This window comes from Coffea arabica, chromosome 2c (genome assembly GCF_036785885.1).
Source record: "Coffea arabica cultivar ET-39 chromosome 2c, Coffea Arabica ET-39 HiFi, whole genome shotgun sequence".
Taxonomy (NCBI): domain Eukaryota; kingdom Viridiplantae; phylum Streptophyta; class Magnoliopsida; order Gentianales; family Rubiaceae; genus Coffea; species Coffea arabica.
Genome location: NC_092312.1, coordinates 39,433,371 through 39,443,720, shown reverse-complemented (window position 1 = coordinate 39,443,720; position 10,350 = coordinate 39,433,371). Strand labels below are relative to the sequence as shown.

General features: G+C 35.4%; 1 protein-coding gene across 2 annotated transcripts; it reads right to left on the bottom strand.

The window, feature by feature from the left end:
- Nucleotides 1-507: 507 nt before the first annotated feature.
- Nucleotides 508-10,122, bottom strand: LOC113727307 (actin-related protein 2-like). 2 transcript variants are annotated; one of them, XM_027251393.1, is made up of 15 exons: nucleotides 9,865-10,122; nucleotides 9,480-9,590; nucleotides 9,163-9,297; nucleotides 8,727-8,798; nucleotides 8,558-8,636; nucleotides 8,331-8,380; nucleotides 7,517-7,620; nucleotides 7,347-7,415; nucleotides 7,201-7,264; nucleotides 6,836-6,904; nucleotides 5,245-5,328; nucleotides 5,082-5,140; nucleotides 4,048-4,114; nucleotides 2,019-2,102; nucleotides 508-846 (listed from the first exon to the last, which is right to left on the bottom strand). In XM_027251393.1, exons 1-15 carry the CDS (start codon nucleotides 9,904-9,906, stop codon nucleotides 766-768), a joined length of 1,170 nt encoding a protein of 389 aa, XP_027107194.1. In that variant the 5' UTR covers nucleotides 9,907-10,122; the 3' UTR covers nucleotides 508-765. The 2 variants fall into 2 exon arrangements, with proteins under 2 accessions (XP_027107194.1, XP_027107193.1); XM_027251392.2 differs by having other exon boundaries at nucleotides 508-820; nucleotides 9,865-10,051.
- Nucleotides 10,123-10,350: the final 228 nt, after the last annotated feature.

Here is a 10,350-nt window from a genome sequence, read left to right as displayed (position 1 = left end):
AATTAATGTGAGGGTATTTTAGGAAAATAGCTACCTCAATTGATTGTTCCAACAAAATTAACTATTTTTTCTTAAACTGTGTGAAAAAAAATCAGGACTATCAAAATGGGACGAACGGAATATTTATTTAGCCATTCCATAAACGTTGTCACCCTTGTCAATTTTTAGGTAACTGGACTTATCTTGGGATTGCTAATTTCTAATTAATATCTAGTTAGCTTTTTAAACATCAAGTCGAATGATACTACAAAGCATGATGTACAATAGGCATTTTATGATGAACGAAGTAAAATTTTCAGGGATTTTGAAGAATAGATCAAAATAAAGCTCCCGCAACTGTGACATCATTAATGATACACTGATAAAACTTTTTAAATACTTGAATGGTAGACTTTGAAAACAGAATTCTTGAGATATCTTTTTCCTAAGAAAAGAAATCTGGGTGTGATTGTTGAAATTTTAGTTTTATCAGAATCATCTACGTCCGATTAAAAACTGGGTCACGAATGAAGGAAAGGATCTTACAATAATTACAAAGCAACAACTAGATTCTTCACAAAACTTACACGTAGGAACTATATAGTATAGGCAACAAATTCAATGTTAGTACAAGACCACTGTTTTGTAGGTAAGCGAAGTAATGAAGTCCTTGAGGAAACAAAAATGAAGCTCTTCTGCGCCACCCAAGTGATACATCCACCCCTTTCAATTCCAACTGCAACCCTGTTCCAGATCTTCGCCTTTTACAACTTCTGCCAGATGAACTCATGCCTGGCCACACTTGCTTAAACACGCAACTCCCTCTTCTAAATAATCTTGCCTGCGAATCCAAAACTCAGGTGTATCCTACACGAAAGCCAAACAACTTGTCTAAAATTCTCTACATGTCTTCAAGCAATATTATGAAATCTATTGTGCGTTACCATAAATCCAATAATTTAATCTTTACATGATTCTCATTCTCATTAGCAGGGATAAAAAAAATTTTGATCCAGACAGGACTGACGTGGTTCAATACTTATTTAATACCATATAGGAATAATCCAATAATATTCAGGAGATGCCAGAGATGAGATGCTTTCACACTGCTGAGTCGGGAGAGATGCTTTCCAAAATGCATCTTTCCTGGCCTCCCACTTTCTTGGTTGAGTCGGTCAGAAGGTTTTCCAAAGCTTACTTTCTGCCTCTCAAGTTTGCCATTTCGAATTCCCGTGTATTAGGGGGTTGATCAGAGGCTCTCCAAGGTAGTGCAGACAAATACATCCATTTCATGCATACAATGAAGAATTGTGCATTTTAAATTATTTCTCCTAAATAATTTGATTTATAACTTAACAGTAACCAGAATTGTGAGTTACCACAGTGAGATACCTTAGCTATTACATAAGTGGATGGATAGGTGATGTGGTAAACCAAAAAATGTAGATAATCTATTGCCTTTATTGCCACATATAAGACATAACAATTGCTATCGCATTAAACACGTATAGACATCCAGCAGCTTGAAAAGCTGCTCAGGAATATTCCCATTTTTAGCAAAGTCCTTTCATCTTCTGATAAATTATATGTAGAAATACAAGGAGACTATGACAAGACATGTAAGGATGAAAAGCCACCAACTAGCTACCTTAGGCACCTCAACTTGCTTAACATTATAGCTGGAGAAGACTTTTGCAAGTGCAGTTGTGAGTGCATAAGCGAGTGTGTGCGTGAGAGAGAGAGAGAGAGAGCAGAAAATCGAAGCATTCTCCATGTATTGGTAATAAATAGCATGCACAGAAACAAGAGAATAGACTATGACAGGACATGCAAGGATGGATGGTAGGGAAGCAATTACAGAGTAAGCCACCAAATAGCCATGTCACGCAGCTCAAATTGCTTCGACACAGTAACAGAAGAAGACTTTTGTGAGCACATATATGTGTGCACTTGTGTGTCTCGTGTTAGAGATATAGGTAGGTAGGTAGGCAGGTAGGTACAGAGAGAGAGAGAGGTGTTGACAAGGGGCTCAACTGTACCTTCATAATTCCTGCAAGAACTGCTCCTCCGAGGTATACCATATGCTTTCTTCGTGGTGGATCCTCTATCCGCAACCGCAGTTTCTACAGAGGGAAAATGACACAAAGTTTACAACACCATTGCTTAGAGGATATACATAATGTGGTACCAAAAGGTGATGCTCATTCCACGGCAGTCCATACGAGAACAATTAAACATGGCAAGAAAGCATATAAAGAGTGAGACGGTTCATAAGACTGTAGGACGATGCATGATGCCGAGTCTGAGCGTGATCTTGTGCAAACAACATAGGATCAAAGGTTATAAAAGAAAACTGTTTGTAGTTTGACATGCCATTAAAAGAAGATTCTGACATACGACTTAAGTTTGCATCCAAGAAGGTAAACATCTAGATGATGTATCATATTAAAAGCAAATACCAATACACCTATACAACTTGGACATAGTACAATATACCATCTAATTACAAGCCATGACTAATTAAAATCAGGTTGACATCTTACAGAATACACAAAAAACATATTAGCTTGGTACTTTCACTTAAAATTTTGTCCCTCTGTGTGTGATTCTGTTCTAATTTCTCATTACCAGACCGTAATTCTTTAAGCCCTTACTGCAGCTGTCCTTAGTACAAGCTGAATGCTGTGGGGGATGGAGCGAAAGCTTCACTCCAATAAATCTCCCCATAATGTACAAACTCATAAAATTTATGTCATGAAAAGATACAACTCCAGCTGAACTCTAAAAACAGCCTTAGGTAGATTCAACTCTAAGCTCAAACCCACATGGCCACATACAAACACAAACATCATAAAATACATAAAGGCAATCCAAAAGCAGCAACCAGGGCAGGAAGAGGAGAGGATGCATCAAGTAGACTTCTCTTCATCAGCCAAGGGCATTCTTTGCTGCCACTTAGCAACAAATATTTGCTTATTGTAAATATCAATGTCAAGCTAATGTACAACAAAGAAGTTGAAGGTTTGCAACTTTCTGTTAAATTACTAGATCTCTAATTTGTTTAGATTTACTTCAATGTGTAGGTATACAATGCCACCTGTCAGTTTGACAAAAGTATGCCTTTAATGCTCAAAACTATTTTTATGTCCCTAACCACCTTTGACTAATGGTCAAAGATAACTACAGCATGGAATGAACAAATTTGCTTTGTCAGAAATCATATAAGATTGCCACAAATTTAGAGACAAACATCAGTTTACCCTTTAAAGTTCATCTTATGCACCTAATCCCTTGATCAGGAAGCAATTCCAAATCTTTGACAGGATAATATATTCATTTGTTATTGTGTATGCTTAAAAGTATTTCAATAGACCTTCATAACCTTTGTAAATAGCTAAAGGATAAAGTCCAAAATCACTACATACTTATAACAACTAACAACTAAATCCTAATAACTATGTCTGGACACTATTTAGTACTTGATCATGTTAATCCTCCCCTTTCCAGGATTTTCATTAATCAATCCCACATCCCTTTAAGCTCAACTTCTAACAAATTGCTAGATTCAACTATCAACCCTAAGTGGGTATGTCTATCATGTCACACGCAATGCATGCTACTTCTAATCTACATAATTTACAAAGAATGATAAAATTGGCACTCCAATTATTGTTAATGGCATCCATCTCCTTTTGTAAATTTTCAAAGAAAAATGAAGAAGTGGGTATTGAACACCATCTAACAGAAGTGCGCATTGAGTGCAATAAAAATTGTTTCAGCGGCTAAAGTTATTACTCCTCTGACTTGCAAAGGCTTAACATCAATTTCTTAAAGATATTTTATCATGCAAATATTTCAGCATTAACTCAGAGATCAACGGGGTAGCCTAAGACAATAACACCTGGGGGCGAAGCAAGATATGGATGTTATTAATCTGTTTCCCATTTGCAGTAGGTTAAAAAACTCAAATGTCCAGGCAAGATACCCTGTATTAGTTCCAGTACAACCCTACGTTACAAGTATTATGCTTTACATAGAGATACCATATTAAAAGAGATGGTAGCTTACCTTTAATCCATCTTTGTTTCCCTTCAGAACAACATCAAGATAGCGATCTAAAATTTCTTTCTCCAAGCTGACAAATAAAAAATGCACAGAAAAATTTATGAAAACAGTCAGTGATGTTAAAGGGAGATGTTCCAAAGCCTAACATGTCCTTGTGAATCTGTAAGGAAGCTCCATCATGCATTTTCACAAAAATAAGCATGCCTTAACCAGATACATTTAACTATTCCGTGGAGCATTTGAAGGAATAATATTTTTGACACAGATATCCATTCACAATGATTGTTTCACACTAACATCTAGTGAGCAAGCAATGCCTAAAAGTTTATGCCTTTCAAACATAAGAATAGGACACATACAAGCAATATGGCAAAGACAGCAACTGAAACAAAATCTATTCTTTCATCCGATCAACAATCAATGTGTATGAAAATCTTAGCACTAGTGTCAAGACTCAAAAGCTACACCAATATGTTAGATAGTAAATGTCAAGACTTACGCATTATGGCACCTACATTTTAGGCCACAGTTAATGGTTATAGATAAATTTTTCTTCTTCTCGAGATTAGAGCTCATTTTGAGCATCACAAGAGACCACTTGTGCATGCTAATGGCCCTTTTCTCTACATTATGCCGATTAAAACTCGAAACTAGCACACTGAATATAGCTAAAGAATTTCAAAGTTAACCAGGAGAGGAGTGGATATAAGAGACCATTTTAAAAAACAAAATTACCAGGAAAACAAACTATACTCGCTGATTGACGTAATTTAATAAAGAAATCTACATTTGCATTGTTCAAATCAAGGAAAAATTGCTTGCAAGAAACGAAGAGAAAAGGAGGAAGAAAATTGTCTAGATAGTAAGAGAAAAATCTGCAATCAAGAAGCCGTGCAAACAGTAAGTCATTGGTAACCCAAGAAGACAGAAATAATGCAAAACAGCAAGCTTAGTAGTAAACAATTACTTAAAAGTAATTCAAAAGATGTTCAAAGTCTATGGCTCAATTTAAGCAAAACAGAACCAGAAAATATTACCGACTCGGTAACCCAGGATACATTGTACTTCCTCCACTCAAAACAATATGCTGGTATAGCTGCAAACAGGAAAATCATGCATTTAGTATATCAAAATAACTGACTTATGTCGTGTGCAAGCAATGATAAATTATCAGTTATGAGGTATTTATAATAATTATACCATCATGCGGTTGTCAATATCCATTTCCTGAATGCAGCGAAACACCATGTCAGCCATTCCATCACCTTCAACATCAATCAGTTCCTGCAAATTCAAATTCAATATTAACTTCTTTTTTTGGGAAGTTGAGATCCATTTGCTTTAGAGATAGAATTCATCAAACAAAAAGTCTTGCACTTGCATCATGGTCAACCATAGATGCTTTGCATAAATTCCAATAACTAAACATATTAACTGTCTTAAATTACAATATGTAAAAGTGTTAAGAGACAAGATCCATATTCAACATCAACAGTACAGGAATCACGAGAAGGAACCAGAATTTAGGCTGTTTTACCTATCACTATGGGCACACAATTGTCCTGTTTATTGGTGTAAATGACTTGAGCTGCACGCAAGCAGGCAGTCAAAAGCTCGACTCGAACTTGGCAAATATCAAGCTCGAGTAGCTTAATAGTTTTGTCAAGTTGAGTTTGAGCGGTATTCCATTTGAAAGCTCATAGAGCCTTGCCAGTGATCATATAAGTATACTACTTTTATATACAAATGTACAAATGCTAAGGTATTTGTACACTTACGACAAAATTACACTTCGTACAACAATTATATTTGTCTAAGTCGGGACATTTTAGTATATTTTATTACTCTGAAAACAATATTACCCTTATTTATTAATAGCCAATCATCAAACCCCTTAGTCACAACCTTATTCCATGCCTTCCTTACTTTCTTGTTCTCTCTCCTGTTGTTCATTCTCATGTTGTCTCTCCTATTCCTCATATCTGTGTCCTCATCTGAAGAGGCGGCTATATTTGTGGCCAGATCCAAAGAGGAAGGTAAATTAAAGAGGCGGTGGTCATCCCTCTGTTTTCTTGTCAAGTCTTCCCACTTCCAAAACCTAAATGGACAGTTGAACTAAAAGGAGAAAATTTTACTATAATATTGTGAATCCTCTTCGGCCCAATTGGTGGACTTTCAGGTGAAATCGCGTATAAGAAATGCTTCTAACAATAATTATAGAGGTACACTCTGCTGATACCAATTATTGTTGCTCTTTTAGTTGTATTGAAAAAGTCTGAATGAGTCAAGCAACTTGCCTCAAGCTAGCACATGACTCGAGTTCAAGCTTGCTCAATATTTCAATAGTCAAGCAAGCTCGAATCGAGCTCGAACTTGAACTTCTATGTGATGATTCAAACTCAAGCTCCAATTAGAATACTTGATCAAGGCCAAACTTCTGTTAGAGCTCAAATTTTTTCTGAATTTGATTTGGAAGTATAGCACTATTTGAACATAAAGAGTGAAATTTCGCATTTGAACATATCAGTTACACCCTTAGTCCTGTTTTCATACTTCCAACCACACATTTGAACATAAAGAGTGAAAATTCGCAATGTTTTAGCACACAGTTACTGTCAAGGAAAAATAGGAACCCTTTACAATAAACTTTTAAAGAGCATAGGGTTCAAAATGACACAATAAAACCAGCTTCTGGTAATTTTTCATTTGTTTCATGTCTGGGGGACAGCATACAATGGAATTGGAAGATCGGGTTAAAAAGTTCGAAGCAACAAACAGTAGACATGTTTACCGGAGTGAAAAGAGCCTCAGATGCTTGGAATCTCTCAGTCCCAACTTTAATCACCCTTCCATCAGGTAGCTGTTAGATAAACCCCTAATTTTATTAGCAGAACAAGAAAAGTAAATACTATTCAGGACAAGAAAACAGGAAAAACATATTCTGGAGCAGAAAATTTCTTTTTAGAAACAATAAATTCAGAAATCAAAGTACTAATTTCAGAAAATTGCAATGCAAATTATAGATCTCAACATAAGAAGACATTGTCCTTTGCACCCTGGTCATGATGCAACAAAGATTAGACATGTTTGGATTTGGTATCTCTTGATTAGAAAAGACATCAGTAAAAAGATACTGTTTAAAAGAAATTAACTCACTGTATAATTCTTAACAAGGATGGTTGTCTCAAGTCCCAATTGATATTCCCTTTTATAATCATAACTGCACCCAATTGCACCTCAAGTTAAAAATTCTAAACATAAAAACATAAGTTTGAAAGCCACAGTTTGATGCGACTCTTCACCTTATGTAGCATAATTTCTCTTTAATATCCCTAACTGTCTCAAAGTCAGCACTTCTATTCATTGCATACCTTCAAACCAGAAGCATTATTTGCAAATTAGAAGCGCAAATGGGAAAACAATTATGAGAACACAAAACATTATAATATTTCAGCCACATGATTGCACTCACCCTCTCCGTTGGAGCAAATCTACGAGATATGATGTAATATGGCGTCCAGCCACATTCATTCTTTTTGTGAGATGAGGGAATGAGTATCCATCCACAACTGGAACCTGTAAAACCTTAGCTGTCAAGTAACCAAGTAGCATTTATGAACAAGTAGCATATTCTTTCTGGATCAGATAGAAAAATTATTTCACATCTTCGATCAAGAAACAATAGCTTCTAGATCACCTGATAATCAGTTAAATATCCACAGATTTATATACAGACTGAAGAATATAATTTGCAACAGATTACCATATCCACAACAGACTTCTATTATTTGCAAGTCATGACAAAAGAGTCAGAAATTAAATATATCTGAAATTAAATATAGATATATATATATCTGAAAAAAATTGTAAGAGTAGTTCATCAATAAGAAAAGACTACCAATCCTCATGTTTTGATATGTTTGCTACATTTTTCCATTTAAACTGTCAACACTTCTAAGGTTAAAACAAAGGTTTGCATTCTCTTACATAGATTAGTTACAGTAAATTCGTTTTGAATCCTGCGTACAAAGTCAAATAAAACCGCGACCAAAGACAAAATTCCTGAAGTGCCTTCATTAAACTTCAAAGTAGAAAGCAACTATACTAGAGGAACAAGATTGCTTTTAGCTACTTTGCATGCTGATCACCATGTTAAGCACACCAAACTAGTTCATAAGACGTCTAAAGAATAAGCTGTTCATCTTTATCCAAGGAGCAGAGGAAGATAATCCTGAAAATCGTCATAATATTGATAAACCAAGCAAAGGTGAAGATTAGCAGTTTACCACATGCGTAACACCGTCACCAGAGTCAATAACTAATCCTGTAAGCAAACCTGTGGATTCAAAAGAAGATTGGACAACAAATCGATCACATTTGATAAATTCAAGGATTTCATTGAAGAAATGTTCATCACAAGCATGTCTTGAGATAAACCAAGCAATGACAAAGCATGCTTCCCCTCTAAAACTAACATTTGAAGATTCAACCTTTATCCAGTCTCTATAAGCACCTTGAGCATACAATGTTAAAACAGCTTGAACTTGTATGAAGACACCAGCGAAGTTATACTTCTCAAACATGGTCTCAACCTGAAATTTAAACAAGACTCACAAATAATACCAAGAGGTTAAAATGCTTGAAGTATCAAACATATAGTTATGAAGAAGATAAATACAAACCATCTTTTCACGATTCTTGGATGGGTTCAAAGGGGGATCAGTGAGCAAGATCTTACACTCTGTTGGGTCTACCTTCAAGTAGAGAAATGACAAATTTTCAGTAAAACTTGAAAACTGATCAATACATAAAAAGGAAAAATTAGTGGAAAGGGCTCGCTAAAATGATCGATTGATAAAGAGGGATAATGTTGCGCTATTTATTATTATAAACAGCACTTGCTTTGATTTTTGTCCAAAATTTACTACTCAACGTGTATAAAAATATTAAAAAGGCATACATTTTGTACACTGGTCAGTCAAAATGCCTTGTTGTAACAAATATTTCAAAACCACATCCTCACCAATTAACCATCTTGGTGCACCCTTTTTAAAAAATTGAAATTAATTGCCTGAATTAGTTTCATAGATTAATTACAACAAGCACCAAATTTTTTACCTTCAGCTCTTTAAAAAAGGCATGATCCCATACATGGCCCATATCATCCCAATTTTGCACTATCCCATTGTTGACAGGATAGGAAATATCCAGCTGATGCCTCAGTTTCAAACAAGCATCTCCAACAACAATGTCCTATCAGGTTATTAAAAAAAAAAGAGCATATTAAAGCTCTTCCAAAGGCTATGTTTAGTCCTCTATCGAAGTTGGAATGCAAATTGTATATTATTTAAATTAACCAATCCTCACAGTGGAATTGATCCCAACTCTAAAGAGAGAAAACAATATTTGGCTTAATTCTAACTTCAAAAAAAAACCTTGACTTCTTGTTCCATGAGGGATTCTTCATATCTTAGCATTGGCCTTCCAAGAACGCAGGGGAATACTGATGTGGGAAAATTCTCACCTGCAAAGCCACACTTGACATACTGCAAAAATACCCATGGAATCAAAATCTGATTTTTTTTTCTTTCAGTAAAAACACACGCGCACACACATCCCACACACAGAAGCTTCACCTATCTATTCTTAAAATTGTTAAAAAAGAAAAAGAAAAAAGAAAACTGTTAGCTAGAGGAGATTAGGGGACGCGAAGGGCTGATCCCAGATCAATTTGAGGAACCAAATAAATTGCTTAATAGGATTTAAAATCAAAGGCTGGATTGCAGTTATTTGAAGAAATGCGGAAAAAATGAGACATACACCAGTGCCATTGTCGCAAACGACGACGTTGCGGCTGTCCATTTCTCCGTGATGACTCTCAAGTCCAAGGGGTGAAGAAACTGAAGTGTGATCCAGACGCTAGATTTCTTTCATCGGAATGAGGACCTCTATTCTTGGATTAAGTACTGCTGTATTGATGCAAATCGACTTTTGCTTGTAAAAATGGCCAAGTCCGAAAATCACTCCATTCAAAAGCGAAAAGCAAAGGAGGAACTCGAAATAGTTTACACAGACTGTAACGGGCTTGGGCGTGCATTTTTGAGTAGAAAGGCACATTCAGATTTCCGATGCGTGTGTAATAATAAACAAATATTTAAAAATTTATTAAAGATATCTGTTGAAATTATTTTTTATGAGATTTGGCTTTATATTTTTATAATACATACGGAAAATTGACATTTACATAAATACAATATACAAATAGACTATTATTTGTTAGTAGGTAGTTAGTGGACAATGCTATAA

Excerpts from the sequence above, each read along its gene's own strand:
- LOC113727307 (XM_027251392.2), bottom strand. The coding sequence starts at position 9,906 with ATGGACAGCCGCAACGTCGTCGTTTGCGACAATGGCACTGGT. Across the intron at positions 7,265-7,346 it reads GAGAAATTATGCTACATAAG|TTATGATTATAAAAGGGAAT; the intron begins GTGAAGAGTCGC and ends AATTGGGTGCAG. Across the intron at positions 4,115-5,081 it reads TATCCTGGGTTACCGAGTCG|CTTGGAGAAAGAAATTTTAG; the intron begins GTAATATTTTCT and ends TTTATTTGTCAG.